At 38.1% G+C, this 21,714-nt stretch overlaps 1 protein-coding gene across 2 annotated transcripts; it reads left to right on the forward strand.

Annotated features, from left to right (window-relative positions):
• Positions 1–16,766: 16,766 nt before the first annotated feature.
• On the forward strand, positions 16,767–21,347 carry LOC110672318 (5-oxoprolinase 1). Of its 2 annotated transcripts, none has more exons than XM_058135781.1 (2): positions 16,767–17,039; positions 17,236–21,347. In XM_058135781.1, exon 2 carries the CDS (start codon positions 17,276–17,278, stop codon positions 21,080–21,082), a length of 3,807 nt encoding a protein of 1,268 aa, XP_057991764.1. In that variant the 5' UTR covers positions 16,767–17,039; positions 17,236–17,275; the 3' UTR covers positions 21,083–21,347. The 2 variants fall into 2 exon arrangements, with proteins under 2 accessions (XP_057991764.1, XP_021690750.2); XM_021835058.2 differs by having other exon boundaries at positions 17,248–21,347.
• Positions 21,348–21,714: the final 367 nt, after the last annotated feature.

A 21,714-nucleotide genomic window follows, 5' to 3' on the forward strand; every position in this document is an offset into this window, starting at 1 on the left:
TAGGCAAAAAAGAAGATTTTGGATTTTTTTTTTCTTTCTTTATGTCTTTTTTCTTATGGAAGACCCAAAAATCAATTTAATTAAATTTATTAATTATAATCTTTATGGCATCATGCATGATGTCATGCATGATGTCATCTCCCTACACCTTTTTCATTTTCTCTTTTTTTTATTTATTTATTTTTCTATTAGTTCTTTAATTTAATTTCCGACTCCGAAATTTTCTTTTCTCCGATTTTATTTGACAGTTAGGTCAGGAGTCAGCTCTCGGGGTCAATTGACCAAATTGCCCCTCGCCGGTTCAACCCGGTTTGTAAATAATTCAATATTTCTTTCGGATCCCTGACCTAATTATTTGACTGACTTAACAATTCTTTTTCGTGATTTTCTCTTTTCCACTCTGTTCGTAATAGTCCTAAGGACCGCGGCGTCACATTTTACGGTTCAAAATTTGAGTTTAAATCGACTTCATAGTCGTTCCCGAGAAGGTCACCCATCGCTGTAACTCTCGGCTCGTTTAACTTCTTATGTTCTGTTTTTCTTATTTATACTTAACTAATTGACAATTACTAATTATTTGTGTTTATGGCTTCTCTAGTTGTCTTAAGTGTGGTTCTAATCCCCTTAACTGTTCGGACCGACACCGGTCACCGGAACAGTGAAATATACCAGGCTATACAAATAGGGGTGTTATACTCTTCTTCATTGCCAAGCTTTGGAAAGCTTCATTTCCATGATTTTTCTTCAACCAAACCCTAAGTTCCCAACACAAAACCTTACTCTTTCATCTTAGTGAAGCTTTTGGGAGCAAAAAGAAGTAAAAAGGAAGAGCTTTTACAAGCTCGAGATTAATTCCATTAAAGGTTAGTGTCCAATCTCCTACCTCTCTTACTCAATTCATGTTTAATGCCATGAGATAAGTGGAAATTGTAAGAAAAACAAAATAAAATTTATGTGTATTCATCCCTACAATTTCGGCAGCTTAGGGATGGTTAGGGTTGATGAATTTTCTTCAAGCAAAATAGTTTATGAGCTGCCCTTGGCATGAGATGAGTGATTGAACATTTAAGTGTAAGTGTAATGCAAGTGTAATGCATGAATGGAACTTGAAAACTTGGACACTTAAACAAAATTAGGGTTTGCTCATGTAATGGTATATGAACATTTTAATGATCAATTAGTGACCATTTGACTATGTGTGAGGAGTAATTGAAGTGAGTTAGGACAATGGAATTGAGCTTAAGCATGCTGCCCTTGGTGACCTGCAAGACTGGGTGTGAGTTCAGCAGGTTTGGGCAGCTATAACTGGATTTGTGTAGGTTCAATTGGTGCAAGGCCAATTGGACATGAAACTAGACACATAATTTGTAACACCCTCCCTGTAGCAATTCTGCACATTCTACTGTTCCGGTGATCGGTGTCGGTCCGGACAGCTAGAACGTCTGGAAAAATATTTAAACTAAAGTGAGGAACCATAATTAACTCAAATATTAATAACAAAAATTTAGGAAAAATTTTAGAAATAAAATACAACCAAGTTAAATGAGCCGGTGCCCTAGCGATAGGTAACCTAGTGAGAAGTTGTGGTTCTCGCAACTAGGAGCCCTAGACCCGAGGGAAAAATTATAAAATAATTTTTGGGACTCCAGAGAAGGGTCATTGAGGTTCTTATGGCATTAGAATGCCAAGAAAATACTTAGAAAAATTTTTCAATCGGTACAGACAATTTTGGCCTGTTAAGCCAAACGGAAGGCATTTTGGTTATTTCGTCTTCAGAGATGATTTTTGGCCGACTTGTCCAGTTAATCAAATAATTATTATGATCTAAAATATTAATAAATATTGTAAAAAATTAAATTGAAAATGAGTAGAGAAGAGAAGAAAAGAAAATGAAAGAAAATGCTAATTATGACATCATATGATGTCATTTAAATTTCCTCCACCAATCACAATTTGTTAAACTTATTAAAAGAGATAAAAGAGACCAAAAATTTGAAAAACCAATCTGCATCTTCAACCTTTGGGCAGCCAAAAACGTTGAGAGAGAGAGAGAGAAGAGGTTCCACCATTTTCAAGCTTAAAAGCTTGAATTTCCTCTCCATTTCTTCACCAAAATTGCCAAGTCCCTTCACAAAAATTTGATCTTTCACCTAGAAAAGCTATTAGCAGCCAAAGAAGAAGAGATTAGGGAGGTTTAATCAAGGTTAAGTGAATCTCAAAAAGGTTAGTGCACTAAACAATTTCTTTTCTTTCTTTAATCTTGTAAGCATGCTAAATCAAGTAGAAATTGTGTGAAATTAAAAGAAAAACTAAAGTAAATGAAATCTCTAAATTTGGTAGCCATGAGAAATTTTAAGGGTTGTTGGTTTTTGATGAAATTAAGTAGCTTAATTATGTTATTGATGAGTATAGATGATGGATAAAGTGATTTGGAATGAGTTTGGTGTGTGTATGCCATGAATTGGAAATTGGAGTTAGGGTTTGAGCATGAAATTGAGACTTTGATTATGTAATGATGAAAGTGAGTTTTAATGGTCAATTAGTGACCATTTGGTTATGGGTAAACAAGAAATGAAGTGTGTTTAGTGATGGGATTTGGGTTTAGTGTGGCTGCCCTAGGTGACCTGCAGAATTAGACATGAGTCCAGCAGGTTTGGGTAGCCATAACTTGAATTGTAGAGGTTCAATTGGTGCAAGGCCAATTGGACATGAAACTAGACACATAATGGCACAACTTTGGTGAAGAAACCATGCCCATAAGACCAAACCAAGTGGACCAAAAGCTTGCCCCAATCCGGGTGACCTGCAGTCTATTTCTGCAAAATGATCAAATGAACAGTGTTTGGTCATTTGGCCATAACTCAGTGTAGAATGGTCCAATTGACCTGAAATTTTACCAACAACAAGCTGAGATATAGACCAACAACTTTCATGAAGAAAGTATGACCAGAACCTATCCAACAAGTGAGTTGCAATCACTATTCACTACACTATAGATATGGTCAGTCCAGAAAAATTTCAATCCGGCCAGTTGTGGTTTTTAGACCATAACTTGAGCTACAAAACTCCAAATGGAGTGTTTCAAAAAAGGAAATTCAACTAGACAAAATAAGGAACAACTTTCATGTTGATCATTTTTCCAAATTCCCACTGCAAAAATAACTAATGGAACAGTAAAGACAAAGCATGAAAACTGAAAATTTTATCCAATTAACATTAAGCTTAGAAATGGTATTGGCAACCAATACCAACAAATTTTGAATGCAAAATGTGGTATGTTGGGAGTATTAAAACCAATGTACCTATTGTCTATTCAAAAGTCAACATTTTAGTTGACTAATGAAATGAATAGTAACATTCAAACTTGAAATTCAAAAATTATGAAACTTAAAAGTGCAAAATGCCCTAGTAGGCCTAATGTGATTGGTTTGGATAGGTTGGCATGCCAATAGGGTTCGATTAGCGATCGCACATGGCATTATGCCATTCTGTGATTTCATGGCTTTTAGCCATTCTGACATTATGTTGATACTTGGCCTTGTGCCTAATGTTATTACAACTTATTAACTGTTCTGTTGCACACCAGGAGACACATATGTGACCGATGGTGTGACGGCTCGAGGTACTTAATACCCAGTGCCAGTTTACCTGTTTATCCAGTCCAGTCGTCCAGTATAGGTTACTTGGGCAACCAAAAATGAAAGTGGATAAATTTAATGAAATAATGAATATAACAAGTACAAAATAAGTAAGACTACAAATACTCATTGAAAATTTATTTGCAATGAGACATCAATACATTCACTGCATATTTATTTTCTGTTATTTCTTTTTATTTTATTATTGGCACCACTAAGCATTATTGCTTAGCGCATTGCTTTTGCCACGCGTAGGTTCTAGAGAGACTGATCGAGAGCCCAGTAGACCACAGACTGGGTGAGACCTTCTGCAGCTCTGCATAGTATCCGTGTCACCTCACCGACGTCAGTGCATTGGTAGGACACTAGGTTTCATTTTGGGTATTTTGTAATTAACTTTTATTTTCTCATATGTAATTGAAACTTATGTAATGTATTTTGGTATTAATGTAAATAGTGGAAATTGTGTTTATGAATGAAAAAGTGAATATTTATTTATGAATTTTACATTATTATCATATGAAATGAATGATTGAGGAACGAAAATGTTGTTGAAAAAAAAAGTATTGGGATTTTGTTGATGAAATAGAGTTTGGGATTGATTGAAAATATTGGAAGTGTTTTTCACAGGTTCCGAAGAACTGTTTTCTCCATTTTTAGCCGGTACTCTGCCGGATTTTCTATAAAATTTGCAGAACCTCAATAAATTTATGATTTCAATAAATGACTAAAATGAATTATATTTCACAAATTGTACTCCATAACTATGAAAAAAAAATAAATTAGGAAGAATAAAAATGATTGAATTAAAATAGGGTGTTCCGGTATACTGTGTGGCATATCTTGTTCGGCTACACTGTAGACGGGTAAGGGGTGTCACATTTAGTGGTATCAAAGCATGGTTTAGGCGTTTCTGGGCCTAGATTGAGTCCATACCATGCATTGCCTTTGTAAGAGTCGAGGTGACACTAATGCAGATCTGTTTGTCTTTGTTATTTTGATTAGGATATGGACCCCACATCTCAGAGGGCAGTTGAGGAGGAAGTGGCTGCAGTAGCTGAGACTGGGGGTAGGGAAGAACCTGCTCCACCAGTTCCAGCAGAGCTCGCCACCTCCACAGCCATGTTTCAAAGAATGGCCAAATTCTTGAGACAAATGGTCGGGTAATGCCACCACCACCACCACCTCCACAGTAAATCACACTGAAAGACTAAGAAAATTTGGAGCAAAGGGATTTCTTTGGCAAGAGAGAAGATGATTACATTGCGGTGAAAATTGGTTGAACAGAACAGGAAGGGTTTTAAAACAACTCCACTGCACTCCAGAGCAAAACCTAGAAGCTGCCATATCTCTGTTGCAAGATGATGCATATGAATGGTGGGATACGGTGTCTAGTGAAGTGCAACCAGAAGTAATAACTTGGGACTTCTTCCTCTCAGAATTCAAGAAGAAATATGTGGGTAGTGTATACCTGGAAGAGAGAAGAAGAGAGTTCATTAACCTGAGGCAGAGACAGCTGACAGTGGCCGAGTATGAAAAGGAATTTGTCAGATTGAGCCGCTGCGGAAGGGAGATAGTCCCTAATAAGGCCGAAAGGTGTAAGAGATTTGAAGAGGTATTAAATGATAACATAAGATCATGATTACTGCCTTGGGAATCACATACTTCACCAAGTTAGTGGAAGCTGCAATAAAAGTTGAAAAGGTTAGAATAAGTGAGCAGTCCAGAAGAGAGAGACAGCAGAAGAGGGGCCCGGGTCAGTCTAGTTCATCTCCTGCACCTTGGAAGAAGTTCAAAGGTCCACCTGCACAGAGTTCAAGTCAACCACAAGGTCAGGGACAGACCCAAGGGCCTAGGCCACAGTTCACCCCTAGGAAAGGTCAGTCCACACCATCAATGGGCAGCTCTCCAGGGATGGGGTTCAGGGGACCAGCCCCAGCATCTTCTGCATGTCCACATTGTCTGAAGTGGCATAAGGGGGAGTGTTGGAGAGTGACTGGTGCCTGCTTAAGGTGTGGGTCGACAGAGCATCAGTTGAGGAACTGTCCACGCAAAACTACTATAGCTGCTCCAACACAAGCAGACAGACCTGCCTGCACCATAAAGGGGTAGGAAATCTGGCAACTCTGAGGCAGTGGGACCATCACAGAGGCCTGCATCTGAGCCAACAGAGAGGCTTGAGGGCAGACCACCTGCCAGAGCCTATGCCATGAGAGCTCAGGAGGAGCAAGATGCCCCGGACGTTATCAGGGATACGTTCTCCCTCTACAATACATCTGTGCATGCATTGGTGGATCCAGGATCCACTCATTCATACATCTACATCAACCTACCCGTAGAAAGGGGGATACTAGTAGGGGAGAGTGACCAAGACATTCTGGTCACTAATCCATTGGGCCACAGTGTAGTGGTGAACAAAGTGTACAAGGGTTGCCCGTTAAGGATTCAGGGGTATGAATTCTTGGCAGACTTGATTGAGTTGCCTTTCCATGAGTTTGACGTGATTTTAGGAATGGACTGGTTGTCACATCATCAGGCAATGGTTGATTGTAAACTGAAGAGGATTTCTTTGAAAACTCCTGAGGGTAATCAGATTACAGTTATGGGGAAAAGGATAAATTTCTTGTCCAATGTCATCTCAGCCACAGTTGCAAGAAAACTGATGAGAAAAGGCTGTGAAGCCTACCTAGCACATGTGGTGGATACTAGGTAGGCTAAGCCAGATCTGTGTGACATACCCACAGTAAAAGACTTCCCACATGTGTTCCTTGAAGAATTGCCTGGCTTACCGCCAGAAAGGGAAGTCGAATTTGCTATTAAGATACTGCCGGGTACAACACCAATCTCTATTTCTCCTTATAGGATGGCACCCACAGAATTGAAAGAATTGAAAATTCAGTTACAGGAGTTACTGGATAAGGGGTTCATACGCCCCAGTGTGTCACCATGGGGAGCTCCAGTGCTGTTTGTAAAGAAGAAGGATGGGACTTTGAGGTTATGCATTGATTACCGGCAGTTGAATAAAGTAACTGTGAAGAATAAATATCTGTTGCCTAGAATTGATGATCTGTTTGATCAGTTGAAGGGAGCAGGAGTATTTTCTAAAATTGATCTCAGATCAGGGTATCATCAGTTGAGGGTGAAGGATGCAGATGTGCCAAAGACTGCATTCAAGACCCGGTATGGGCATTATGAGTTTCTGGTGATGCCCTTTGGCCTAACAAATGCACTAGCGGCATTCATGGACCTTATGAATCGTATCTTCCATCCATGCCTAGATCGGTTCGTAGTGGTCTTTATTGATGATATTTTGGTGTATTCCAAGACCAGGGAAGAACATGATGAACATTTGAGGATTGTTTTGCAAACTCTGAGAGAAAAGAAGCTGTATGCTAAGTTGTCAAAGTGTGACTTCTGGTTAAATGAAATTGCATTCCTTGGACACACATAGTGTCAGCTGATGGGATTAGAGTGGATCCCAAGAAAATAGAAGCAGTGATGGAATGGAAGCCTCCCAGGAATACAACTAAGGTCAGAAGTTTCTTGGGGCTAGCTGGGTATTACAGAAGATTTGTGAAGGGATTTTCCTTAATAGCTGCTCCAATGACCAAGTTGTTACACAAGAATGTCAGATTTGACTGGAATGATAAGTGTCAGATCAGTTTTAAGAAGTTGAAGGCTATGTTGACAGAGGCACCAGTGTTAACACACCAAAGGTCGAGAAAGGACTTTGTGGTCTACGTGATGCCTCTCATAATGGGTTAGGGTGTGTATTGATGCAAGAGGGGAAGGTGGTCGCTTATGCTTCCAGTGCACTAAGGCCACATGAGCAATTACCCTACCCATGATCTAGAGCTTGTAGCAATTATCTTGTACTTGAAGATATGGAGGCACTACTTATATGGTGAAAAGTGCTACATTTACACAGACCACAAAAGTCTAAAATATTTGCCAACTCAGAAGGAGCTCAACCTTAGACAGAGGCGATGGATTGAGTTCCTGAAGGACTATGATTGTGTAATTGACTACCATCCTGGGAAGGCAAATGTAGTTGCTGATGCTTTGAGCAGAAAATCCATCACAGCTTTGAGATCATTAAATGCCCGTCTATCTCTGGTTCAAGATGGAGCTATTTTGGCTGAGTTGCAAGTGAGGCCAAACCTGTTACAGCAGATGTTAGATGGGCAGAAGGTAGATGAGAAGCTAAAGGCTATTATGAGAAAAATCCTAGAAGGGAAAGAAACTGACTATGAAGTGAAAACAGATGGGTGTCTGTACTACAAAGGAAGACTGTGTGTACCAGATGATGGGGAATTGAAGGCCAGTATTCTAAAAGAGGCACACATCAGTGTGTATGCTATGCACCCAGGAAGTACAAAAATGTATCATGATCTGAAGCTTCAGTATTGGTGGCCTGGTATGAAGAAGGACATAGCTGACTATGTGACTAAATACTTGACATGTCAGCAAGTCAAAGCAGAACATCAAGTTCCATCAAGTTTGTTATAGCCTATACGCATACCTGAATGGAAATGGGATCGGGTCACCATGGATTTTGTAAGTGGTCTACCTCTCACCCAAAAGAAGCATGATGCAGTATGGGTGATAGTAGATAGATTGACGAAGTCAGCACACTTTCTGCTAGTTAGGACTGACTACTCACTAGAGAAATTAGCAGAATTGTATATCAGTGAGATAGTTAGATTGCATGGAATTCCACTTTCTATCATATCTGATCGATACCCAAGGTTTACATCGAGATTCTGGAAGAAGTTGCATGAGTCCTTGGGTACACAACTCCACTTCAGCACAGCTTTTCATCCTCAGACGGATGGCAATCAGAAAGAGTAATCCAGGTAAACAATTGAAACCAATTAAACTAATACACATATTGAACTGAAATAGTTATAATAATGTGAAATATATGTCAGGTTCTTGAGGATATGCTGAGGAGTTGTGTCATTGAGTTTGTGGGAAGTTGGGATAGATACCTTCCACTGGCAGTATTTGCATACAACAATAGCTACCAAGCTAGTATCCAAATGGCCCCGTATGAAGCACTGTATGGGAGGAAATGTAGAACTTCAGTGTGCTGGACTGAATTGGGCGAAGATAAACTAGTAGTGTCAGACCTGGTGAAACAGACTGAGGAGAAGGTAAAACTAATCAAAGCCAATCTGAAGGTTGCCTCAGACAGACAGAAATCCTATGCCGACTTGAAGAGAAAAGAAATAGAATATGCGGTTGGTGACAAAGTGTTCCTCAAGGTGTCACCGTGGAAGAAGGCACTGAGGTTTGGAAGAAAAGGTAAGTTAAGCCCTAGGTTCATTGGCCCATATGAAGTTATTGAACGTGTGGGTCCAGTGGCCTATAGGCTAGCTTTACCACCAGAGCTGGACAAGATCCACAATGTGTTCCACATATCTATGCTAAGAGGATACCGCTCAGATCCTTCACATGTCATCTCCATGGAAGAAATTGAAGTACAACTGGATTTGACATATGAAGAAGAACCCATACGGATCCTGGCTCGGGAAGTGAAAGAGTTGAGGAATAAGCAGATTCCACTGGTGAAAGTGCTTTGGAAGCACCACAACACTGAGGAGGCAACTTGGGAAAGTGAAGAGACGATGAGGCAACAGTTCCCTCAACTGTTTGCATCAGGTAAATTTCGAGGACGAAATTTAAATTAGAGGAGAAGAGTTGTAACACCCTCCCTGTAGCAATTTCGCACATTCTACTGTTTCGGTGATCAGTGTCGGTCCGGACAGCTAGAACGTCTGGAAAAATATTTAAACTAAAGTGAGGAACCATAATTAACTCAAATATTAATAACAAAAATTTAGGAAAAATTTTAGAAATAAAATACAACCAAGTTAAATGAGCCGGTGCCCTAGCGATGGGTAACCTAGTGAAAAGTTGCGGTTCTCGCAACTAGGAGCCCTAGACTCGAGGGAAAAATTATAAAATAATTTTTGGGACTCCAGAGAAGGGTCATTGAGGTTCTTATGGCATTAAAATGCCAAGAAAATACTTAGAAAAATTTTTCAATCGGTACAGATAATTTTGGCCCGTTAAGCCAAACGGATGGCATTTTGGTCATTTCGTCTTCAGAGATGATTTTTGGCCGACTTGTCTAGTTAAGCAAATAATTATTATGATCTAAAATAAGAATAAATATTGCTGAAAATTAAATTGAAAATGAGTAGAGAAGAGAAGAAAAGAAAATGAAAGAAAATGTTAATTATGACATCATATGATGTCATTTAAATTTCCTCCACCAATCACAATTTGTTAAACTTATTAAAAGAGATAAAAGAGACCAAAAATTTGAAAAACCAATCTGCATCTTCAACCTTTGGGCAGCCAAAAACGTTGAGAGAGAGAGAGAGAGAAGAGGTTACACCATTTTCAAGCTTAAAAGCTTGAATTTCCTCTCCATTTCTTCACCAAAATTGCCAAGTCCCTTCACAAAAATTTGATCTTTCACCTAGAAAAAGCTATTAGCAGCCAAATAAGAAGAGATTAGGGAGGTTTAATCAAGGTTAAGTGAATCTCACAAAGGTTAGTGCACTAAACAATTTCTTTTCTTTCTTTAATCTTGTAAGCATGCTAAATCAAGTAGAAATTGTGTGAAATTAAAAAAAAAACTTGAGTAAATGAAATCTCTAAATTTGGAAGCCATGAGAAAGTTTAAGGATTGTTGGTTTTTGATGAAATTAAGTGGCTTAATTATGTTATTGATGAGTATAGATGATGGATAAAGTGATTTGGTATGAGTTTGGTGTGTGTATGCCATGAATTGGAAATTGGAGTTAGGGTTTGAGCATGAAATTGAGACTTTGATCATGTAATGATGAAAGTAAGTTTTAATGGTCAATTAGTGACCATTTGGTTATGGGTAAACAAGAAATGAAGTGTGTTTAGTGATGGGATTTGGGTTTAGTGTGGCTGCCCTAGGTGACCTGCAGAATTGGACATGAGTCCAGCAGGTTTGGACAGCCATAACTTGAATTGTAGAGTTTAATTGGTGCAAGGCCAATTGGACATGAAACTAGACACATAATGGCACAACTTTGGTGAAGAAACCATGCCCATAAGACCAAACCAAGTGGACCAAAAGCTTGCCCCAATCCCGGTGACCTGCAGTCTATTTCTGCAGAATGACCAAATGAACAGTGTTTGGTCATTTGGCCATAACTCAGTGTAGAATGGTCCAATTGACCTGAAATTTTACCAAACACAAGCTGAGATATAGACCAACAACTTTCATGAAGAAACCTAATCCAAATTATGACCAGAACCTATCCAACAAGTGAGTTACAGTTACTGTTCACTGCACTGTAGATATGATCAGTCCAGAAAAATTTCAATCCGGCCAATTGTGGTTTTTAGACCATAACTTGAGCTACAAAACTCCAAATGGAGTGATTCAAAAAAGGAAATTCAACTAGACAAAATAAGGAACAACTTTTATGTTGATCGTTTGACCAAATTCCCACTGCAAAAATGACTAATGGAACAGTAAAAACAAAGCATGAAAACTGAAAATTTTGTCCAATTAACATTAAGCTTAGAAATGGTATTGGCAACCAATACCAACAAATTTTGAATGCAAAATGTGGTATGTTGGGAGTATTAAAATCAATGTACCTATTGTCTATGCAAAAGTCAACATTTTAGTTGACTAATGAAATGAATAGTAACATTCAAACTTGAAATTCAAAAATTGTGAAACTTAAAAGTGCAAAATGCCCTAGTAGGCCTAATGTGATTGGTTTGGATAGGTTAGCATGCCAATAGAGTTCAGTTAGCAGTACTGCACATGGCATTATGCCATTCTGTGATTTCATGGCTTTTAGCCATTCTGACATTATGTTGATACTTGGCCTTGTGCCTAATGTTATTACAACTTATTAGCTGTTCTGTTGCACACCGGGAGACACATGTGTGACCGATGGTGTAACGACCCGAGGTACTTGATACCCAGTGCCAGTTTACCCGTTTATCCAGTCCAGTCATTCAGTATAGGTTACTTGGGCAACCAAAAATGAAAGTGGATAAATTTAATGAAATAATGAATATAACAAGTACAAAATAAGTAAGACTACAAATACTCATCGAAAATTTATTTGCAATGAGACATCAATACATTCACTGCATATTTATTTTTGTTATTTCTTTTTATTTTATTGTTGGCACCACTAAGCATTATTGCTTAGCGCGTTGCTTTTGCCACGCGTAGGTTCTGGAGAGACCGATTGAGAGCCTAGTAGACCACAGACTGGGTGAGACCTTCTGCAGCTCTGCATAGTATCCGTGTCACATCACCGACGTCAGTGCATTGGTAGGACACTAGGTTTCATTTTGGGTATTTTGTAATTAACTTTTATTTTCTCATATGTAATTGAAACTTATGTAATGTATTTTGGTATTAATGTAAATAGTGGAAATTGTGTTTATGAATGAAAAAGTGAATATTTATTTATGACTTTTACATGATTATCATATGAGATGAATGATTGAGGAATGAAAATGTTGTTGAAAAAAAAAAGTATTGGGATTTTGTTGATGAAATAGAGTTTGGGATTGATTGAAAATATTGGAAGTGTTTTTCACAGGTTCCGAAGAACTGTTTCTCCATTTTTAGCCGGTACTCTGCTGGATTTTCTATAAAATTTGCGGAACCTCAATAAATTTATGATTTCAATAAATAACTAAAATGAATTATATTTCACAAATTGTACTCTATAACTATGAAAAAAAAAATAAATTAGGAAGAATAAAAATGATTGAATTAAAATAGGGTGTTCCGGTACACTGTGTGACATATCTTGCTCGGCTACACTGTAGACGGGTAAGGGGTGTCACATAATTGCACAACTTTGGTGAAGAAACCCTGCCCATAAAACCAAACTAAGTTGACCTAAAAACTACCCTAATCCGAGTGACCAACATGCTACCCCTGAAAAATGACCAAATAAATAGTATTTGTTCAAATGGTCATAACTCAGTGTAGAAAAGTTCAATTGACCTGAAATTTTACTAGTAGAAAGCTGAGACATAGCCCTACAACTTTCATGAAGAAAAAAAAACTCAAATTTTGACCATAACATATCCAAAAACTGACCTGCTATCAGTATACAAAAACTATAGAATTAATTCTGCCCAGAAATTCTGGAAAAATTGCAATCTGGACAGTTATGGTGTTTAGGCCATAACTTGAGCTAAAAAACTCCAAATAGAGTGATTCAAAAAAAGAAATATAACTAGACACAATAAGGAACAATTTTTATGAAGAACATTTGGCCAAATTCTCATTGTAGAATGGCCTAATGGAACAGTGAATTATAACACTCAAAACTGAAATTTCTGAATTATTCTCCATTGGTTTTAAGTATTGTTTGGCAACTAATGCCAATAATTTTATAAACCAAAATATGGTATCTTGGTGAACTTAGGTTCAACAAATCTATTATAAATCAAAAAGTCAACCTTTGAGTAAAATTAGCCAAGTAAATAGTGACCTCTACATTACAAAAATAAATAATTAAATCATTAACTATGTAAAATGTCCTAGTATGCCTAGAATGATTGATTTGGATAGGTTGACATGCCAATAGGGTTTAGTTAGCAGTACTGTATATGGCATTATGCCATTCTGTGATTTTATGGCTTTTAGTCATTCTGATATTAGTGTGATACTTGGCCTTATGCCCAATGTTTGTTACAGCTTATTAGTTGTTCTATTGCACACCGAGAGACACAATGTGACCGATGGTGTGATGGCCAGAGGTACTTGGTATCCAGTGCCAGTTTACCCGTTTATCCAGTCTAGTCGACTAGTATAGGTTACTCGGGCAATCAAAATAAATCTTATCAAATTTCAATTAAATAATCCTACAATAATTGCCAGGAATTTAGTCTACATAAAATGTCAGTATGCATTCTGCATATCCATTTTATTTTAGTTATTTTATTTTATATTGGCACCACTAAGCAAAATTGCTTAGCGCGTCGCTTTTGTCACGCGCAGGTACTGGAGACATAGCTGGGGAGTCCAGCAAACCTCAGACCGGGTGATTTGTCAGATCTGCACAGAGTCTAGAGTCACCTCATATCTGCAGTGTACTTGGTAGGATATTAGGATTTTGGGTTGTATTTTGTACTTTGCATTTTGTACTAGTTTTGATTGTAATTACAAACTTATGAAATCATATGATAATGTAAATATATGAAATTTCATGTTATTGTAATTATCAGTATATTTTGTTGAAAAGTAAAATGTTGAGGAGTTATTCATGAAATTAATTCAAATTGTGATGTGAACAAAAATTTTGAAAATTGTGTTGAGATTTGGAGATTGAGTTGATATGGATGTATACTGGAGTTCTGGATCTGAAAACCATATTGGAAGTGTCTTTTTAACAGGTTCAGAAGAACTGTTTTCCAATTTATAGCCTGTACTCTGCCAGATTTTCTATAAAAATTTATGAAAAATTCTGATTAATCAAATTTGTAAATAAATGATATAATTGGTAAATTTTGCACTTGGTGAATAATAAATAAATAAATTATGGAGGGTAAATTGTTATGAAATAAGTTATGGTGCTCCGCACACTGTGTGGCATATTTTGCTCGGCTGCACTGTAGACGAGTGAGAGGTGTCACAAAATTATGACTGTAACCTATCCAAAATGGCTTGACAAAATGAGTCCAGAATCTGCCTGGATTCTGGAATACCTGAAACTGGAAATTGGTCACTTGACCAGTTTTGGTAAAATAGCTATAACTTGAACTACACATATGCAAATTCAGTGATTTCAAAGCCAAAATAAATCTAAAATATAGATCTACAAATCTCATGAAGAAGGTATGGCCTAATTCCTGCTATACCTTGGTCAAAATTATTAATGAAGTTAAACCAATAAATCTGAAAACTACGAAATATCAACATAATGGCTTAAATTGTGAATGGTACTTAATGCCAATGACATGATTGGCATGAATGACTTGTGGAATTGTGTTTGGGACTCATGCTCTCACAATGAATGAAATGATGACATAATGATAAAATGTTGAGAATGTTGAATTGTTAACAATGATAACCTGCCCGAGTATGCCTAGACAGTAGTGTAAGGGTTGAATAGATTGGCATGCCAAGAAGGGATTAGATTAGCAGTACTGTATCTAGCTTTTATGCCTGGATACCATTGGCAGGCACCAAGTGTCCGATGTGGTTATCCTTTGTTCATGTTTACTTAATGGCTTTTATGCCCAATTACATAGTATACCCGGTAGGCACTGATGTGTTTGACGGTATGACAGCCTGAGACACCGAGTGTCCAACGCCAGTATAACCCGCATATCCAGTCCAAACAGGCTAATAAAAGGTTTCTTGGGCATTGAAATAATTTAAGTAGTTGAATGTCAAATAAAGAAAAGAAAGATCCCAAAGACATAAGTGCTTCCAAAGATCACAAAAATGTCTAAACATGGTGAAAAATACTTAAAATCATCAAGTGCCTAAATAACAAAACATTGACTTTACAAGTTCTTTATTTCTTTCAAATGATTCATTGTTAAATTAAGTGTGTATTTTCTTATATTAATTAAGTATGAAAAATATTACTTTTAGTTGTATATTATACTTTCCTTCTATTATTGCATCAATAAGCAGAAATGCTTAGCACGATGGGTTTTCCTCGCACAGGTCAGGGTGATAAGACTCAATAGGTGTCTGCAGGGATTCTATGTAGATCTACAGTAGTGGTTCGTGTCACCTCCACACTACATTTGGTATGGATGATGGCCCATAGCAATAGCATACTTTTGTATGATGTAATTTAATAAAGATGTAATTAGTTTTTGGTTTGTAGGACCAATGTGTATATTTATAAATGAATGAAATAAAAGAAAATTATGTTTGAAAATGGAAGTGAATGGAAATATAAATTATGATGATGGAATTGAATGTAGTTAAGATATTGGATTGATGCAATTGCAATTATACTATTTGAGATTCTTTAAATAGGTTAAAGATTTAACAGATCAAACATTATTAAAGTAGGAAAACCCTTGCAGTTTTTCCATTTAAAATTTCTTAAATTAAATCATAATAAAATGAAATCGAGCAATAAATTGAATAAGATAAGACTAGGTGCTTTGACACCGAATGTGACATTCCTTTGCTCGGCTACATTGTAGAATGGATAAGGAGGTGTTACAATTTTCCTCGTGTTCCATGGAGGAAATTCAAATGTGTTGCATGATGTTTTTGATGCTTTGGAAGTATAGTAATGATGTTGTTGGGCATCGTTCTCAATTTACTGTCAAATATATTGTTGGTGGAGCTTCATCTTTTTTTAACTAGTGGCTAGGAGCTCAATTAAAGTCTCCTAAGCAGTCGGGAGGGGTTTAGTAGGTTGAGATTTCCCAACAACGTGAGGTCAAGTGGGAATGCCTGCCTATGCATTTCTTAAAATGTAATGTTGATGCTGCATTAGTCTCTTTTGTGCAAAGGATAAGTGCTGGTTGGGTGTTATAAAGGGTAGATGGTTCATTTGTTTCAGCTTGTCAAAAACTCATCTGTGGTCCTTTAGATCCGAAGGTTGCTAAAGCATTGAGTTTGAAGGAAGCATTAAGTTGGATTAAAGCTATCGCTCTTTCTAATGTCATAGTAGAGATGGATTTGTTACTATTAGTGCAAGTGTTAAATGCTTTTTCTTTTGACAACATTTATTTTATAGGTGGTGGAGGAAAGTCACATGTTGTTGAAGGAATTATCAATTTGTTTAGTTCTTTTTGCTAGAAGAACAGCGAATACTGTTACTCATTTGTTTGCTATGACAGTTCATTCTAAGCCTGGTCTGAAAGAGTAAGATCTTATCCGTCTTTCATTTATTTCTCATGCTTTGTATTTGAATTTGAATTTGCTTTGGTGAATGCATTATCTTTTATCTTCAAAACAAAAAAAAAAGTAAACAAGTAATATATATGGTATATTTATAATAATAAATTATATATACTGTAAAATTAAATATTATTTTTTTATTTAATATATGTGCAGCGCGATTCTAGTTTTAATAAAATATAAAATCAATTTGCTTAAAAAACAAAAATCAATTCAAGGAAACATGCTGCGGTGTCAAAAGAAGCAACGACGTCGCAGCATCGCCGCAGGAGTGCAACCTCCACGATCACGACAAATCTTCCACGCTTGGAGTCTGTCCTTGCGCACCTATCTTCAAAGTTGAATAAAGAACAGATAATAATAAATAATTCTTATCGCTTGTGATGTCAATGTCTTCCATTCCCTTTCACGCGCTTGCTCACACCCTTGCTTCCTTCATCGAGCTCACTTTACTCGAGCGGCGGTCGCCGTCATCGACGTGAACCCAGGTACGGTTTCTTATCTTATTTTATGTTCAAAAGAAAAATCGTTAATCCTTTTTCTGGATAGGACTTCACAGTAAAGGCTAGAAAATCCAACTTTGTGTTATATGATCAGGGTCTTCACTTAGATTTGATGCACAAAATCAGGTCATTTGATTGGCTGGCTTACTAAAATGATGTTTTTATCTGTTTGGGTTTTCATGTTGATTTGAAGATTTGATTTTAATCGGATACACCTAGATATGGGAAGTGTCAATGAAGAAAGGCTCAGATTTTGCATTGACAGAGGAGGTACCTTCACTGATGTATATGCTGAAATCCCTGGCCATCCCGATGGCCGAGTTTTGAAACTCTTGTCTGTTGACCCATCAAATTATGATGATGCTCCAGTAGAAGGGATTCGTAGGATTCTTGAAGAGTATACTGGAGAGAAAATTCCAAGAACTTCAAAGATTCCCACTGATAAGATTGATTGGATAAGGATGGGTACTACTGTGGCCACTAATGCTCTCTTGGAAAGAAAAGGTGAAAGGATTGCACTTTGTGTGACTCGTGGGTTCAAGGATCTGCTTCAGATTGGTAATCAGGCCCGACCCAATATCTTTGACCTCACTGTATCAAAACCCTCGAATCTTTATGAGGAGATTGTAGAGGTTGATGAAAGAGTTCAACTTGTTCTCAATGAGGAGCTAGTTGACCAAAATTCTTTTTCAGCATCAGTAGTTAAAGGAGTGTCTGGTGAGCTTGTCAGGGTTGTGAAACCCCTTGATGAAAAAGCTTTGAAACCTCTGCTGGAAGGCTTATTGGAGAAGGGGATTAGCTGTTTGGCCGTTGTATTGTTGCATTCTTACACTTTTCCACAGCATGAAATAGCTGTGGAAAATTTAGCCGTGAGTTTGGGTTTCAGACATGTTTCCTTGTCTTCAGCTTTGAGCCCTATGGTTCGAGCTGTTCCTAGGGGTCTAACAGCTAGTGTGGATGCTTACTTGACCCCTGTCATCAAAGAGTACTTATCAGGGTTCATTTCTAGATTTGATGACGGGCTGGGGAAGGTGAATGTTCTATTTATGCAATCAGATGGAGGACTTGCACCTGAAAGTAGATTTTCAGGACATAAAGCCGTTTTATCAGGTCCTGCAGGTGGAGTTGTTGGTTACTCACAGACTCTTTTCGGACTTGAAACAGAAAAGCCCCTTATTGGGTTTGATATGGGTGGTACATCTACTGATGTAAGCCGATATGCTGGGATTTATGAACAAGTTATTGAAACCCAGATTGCTGGCGCCATAATACAAGCACCTCAGCTTGATATAAATACTGTTGCTGCTGGTGGTGGATCAAAGTTGAAGTTCCAATTTGGTGCTTTCCGGGTAGGACCAGAATCAGTGGGTGCCCACCCAGGGCCCGTTTGTTATCGGAAAGGAGGGGAATTGGCAGTTACTGATGCTAACCTTATTCTAGGATTTGTTATTCCTGATTATTTCCCATCCATTTTTGGCCCCAACGAAGATCAGCCTCTAGATATTAAGGCAACTAGGGAAGAATTTGAGAAGCTTGCAAAGCAAATAAATTCATATAGGAAGAGCCAGGATCCATCTGCAAAGGACATGACAGTGGAAGATGTTGCACTGGGATTTGTCAATGTCGCAAATGAAACAATGTGCCGTCCGATACGGCAGTTAACTGAGATGAAAGGACATGAGACACGGAACCATGCTCTTGCTTGCTTTGGAGGTGCTGGTCCACAGCATGCTTGTGCCATTGCAAGGTCATTGGGTATGAAAGAAGTTCTCATTCACAAGTTCTGTGGGATCTTAAGTGCGTATGGTATGGGATTAGCAGATGTTGTAGAAGAGGCACAAGAACCATATTCTGCTGTCTATGGTCCTGAATCTGTCTTGGAGGCGTCTCACAGAAAAGATATGTTATTGAAGCAAGTAAAGCAGAAGTTGCAAGCTCAAGGATTCAGAGAGGCAAACATTACAACAGAGACGTATCTAAATTTGAGGTATGAAGGTACTGATACTTCCATCATGGTAAGGGGACATGTAAACAAAGATGGATCTGTATGTGACTATGCTGTGGAATTTGTAAAGTTATTCCAGCAGGAATATGGATTCAAACTGCAAAACAGGAATATTCTTATCTGTGATGTAAGAGTTCGTGGTGTTGGTGTCACTAACATATTGAAGCCGCAGGTCTTGGAACCAATTTCTGGTTCCCCAAGAGTGGAAGGTCACTACAACGTTTACTTTGGGAAGGGATGGCACCTTGCGCCTCTATTCAAGCTTGAAAATCTGGGGCCTGGACATATTATTCCTGGCCCTGCAATCATCATGAATGGAAATAGTACTGTCATAGTAGAGCCCAATTGCAAAGCTATTATAACCAAATATGGAAACATTAAAATTGAAATTGAATCTAATATAAGCACTGTGAAAATATCTGAAAAAGTTGCAGATGTTGTACAGCTCTCAATTTTCAATCACAGGTTTATGGGGATAGCTGAGCAAATGGGACGGACTTTGCAGAGGACTTCCATTTCAACAAATATCAAGGAAAGGCTAGATTTTTCTTGTGCTCTTTTTGGTCCTGATGGGGGACTAGTTGCTAACGCTCCCCATGTACCTGTGCACCTTGGAGCTATGTCAAGTACAGTTCGATGGCAACTCAATTACTGGGGTGAAAATCTGAATGAAGGTGATGTGTTGGTTACGAATCATCCTTGTGCTGGAGGAAGCCATCTTCCAGACATAACTGTCATCACGCCGGTTTTTGATAAGGGTAAACTGGTTTTTTTTGTTGCAAGTAGAGGGCATCATGCAGAGATTGGGGGTATTACTCCGGGAAGTATGCCTCCATTTTCAAAGTCTATATGGGAAGAAGGAGCTGCAATTAAAGCATTTAAGCTTGTGGAAAGAGGAGTTTTTCAAGAGGAAGGAATCATCAAACTTCTGAAGTTCCCATGTTCTGATGAATCAGCTCGTAAAATCCCAGGAAGCCGCCGCCTTCAAGATAATCTATCAGATCTACATGCACAAGTGGCTGCAAACCAGAGGGGAATTTCCCTTATCAAAGAACTAATTGAGCAGTATGGTTTGGACACTGTTCAGGCATACATGACCTATGTGCAGCTTAATGCAGAAGCAGCAGTGAGAGAAATGCTCAAGTCAGTTGCTGCTAGAGTTTCGTCTCAATCAGCTAGATTTGAAGAGAATACTTCTGTAACCATCGAGGAAGATGATTACATGGATGATGGGTCTGTGATACATCTAAAACTTACTATTGATTCAGAGAGAGGGGAAGCAGTTTTTGATTTTAGTGGGACTAGCCCCGAGGTGTATGGCAATTGGAATGCGCCAGAGGCAGTAACAGCTGCATCAGTCATATACTGCCTTCGCTGTTTGGTGGATGTTGATATTCCTCTCAACCAGGGTTGCTTAGCCCCTGTTAAAATCTATATTCCTCCAGGATCATTCCTCTCTCCAAGTGAGAAGGCTGCTGTGGTTGGAGGTAATGTTCTCACATCTCAAAGAGTAACTGATGTTGTACTTACTGCATTTCAGGCCTGTGCTTGCTCTCAGGGTTGCATGAATAATCTCACTTTTGGGGATAATACTTTCGGTTATTATGAAACAATTGGGGGTGGAAGTGGGGCTGGTCCAAGCTGGGATGGGACGAGTGGAGTCCAGTGCCATATGACTAATACCCGTATGACTGATCCAGAAATTTTTGAGCAGAGGTGTCCCGTTCTTTTGCATAAATTTGGACTTAGAGAGAACAGTGGGGGAAGTGGACTTAATAAAGGTGGTGATGGGCTCATAAGGGAGATAGAGTTCAGACGACCAGTTGTAGTGAGCATTCTTTCAGAGAGGCGAGTTCACGCACCAAGAGGTTTAAAAGGAGGAAAAGACGGTGCACGTGGGGCTAATTACCTGATTACAAAAGATAAACGCAGAGTTTACCTTGGAGGTAAGAACACAGTTGAGGTGCAGGCTGGGGAAATTCTTCAGATTTTAACTCCAGGTGGTGGTGGATGGGGTTCTTGATTATGTTGCGGCAAAGTGCTGCATTATGAGTATTATCTTTCTGCTGAATTCGCTTTTATGGTGGTCTTGGTGGTGGCAGAACTGGCTGTCTGGAGTTTTGGGAGTTATTACATCGTATGCATGTTCTCGGGTAAACAAATAAAAGATCAAAATTTTCGTTTCTTTATTACTACATTATGTTCATTTCTGTGCTTAAACTTTGCTTGGCATAATGTATCCTAGTGTTTTAAGAAATAAAAGATATGATGAGTTTTCTGAAACTAAACTTGGCATTGCTATTATAGTTGGACAGTGACATTGGAGTTAAAGTTGTTGCATGGATTTCTTCTACAGAGTGACTAAGGATCATCAAAAACTCACTGTATTTCTTCAACGGAGTGGCTACAACTGCATTTCATTTAACGTCCCCATTTGTTCTCTGGATATTTTTATTTAGGTTTTGTGCTGTGAATGGCAAATAAAAGTACCCATTTAAAAGCAATAATGTAGACGATTTAACCATGGGAGGCATCAAGGAGGTCAGACGACTGGATTTTCAGTTTCAGTAGGAATAATTTATTTTTATGTTATTAATTGTTATTTCATTTTAGTTTAATTGTTATTTTTAATTAATTAATTGATTATTTTTATTA

This window comes from Hevea brasiliensis, chromosome 14 (genome assembly GCF_030052815.1).
Source record: "Hevea brasiliensis isolate MT/VB/25A 57/8 chromosome 14, ASM3005281v1, whole genome shotgun sequence".
Classification (NCBI taxonomy): Eukaryota; Viridiplantae; Streptophyta; class Magnoliopsida; order Malpighiales; family Euphorbiaceae; genus Hevea; species Hevea brasiliensis.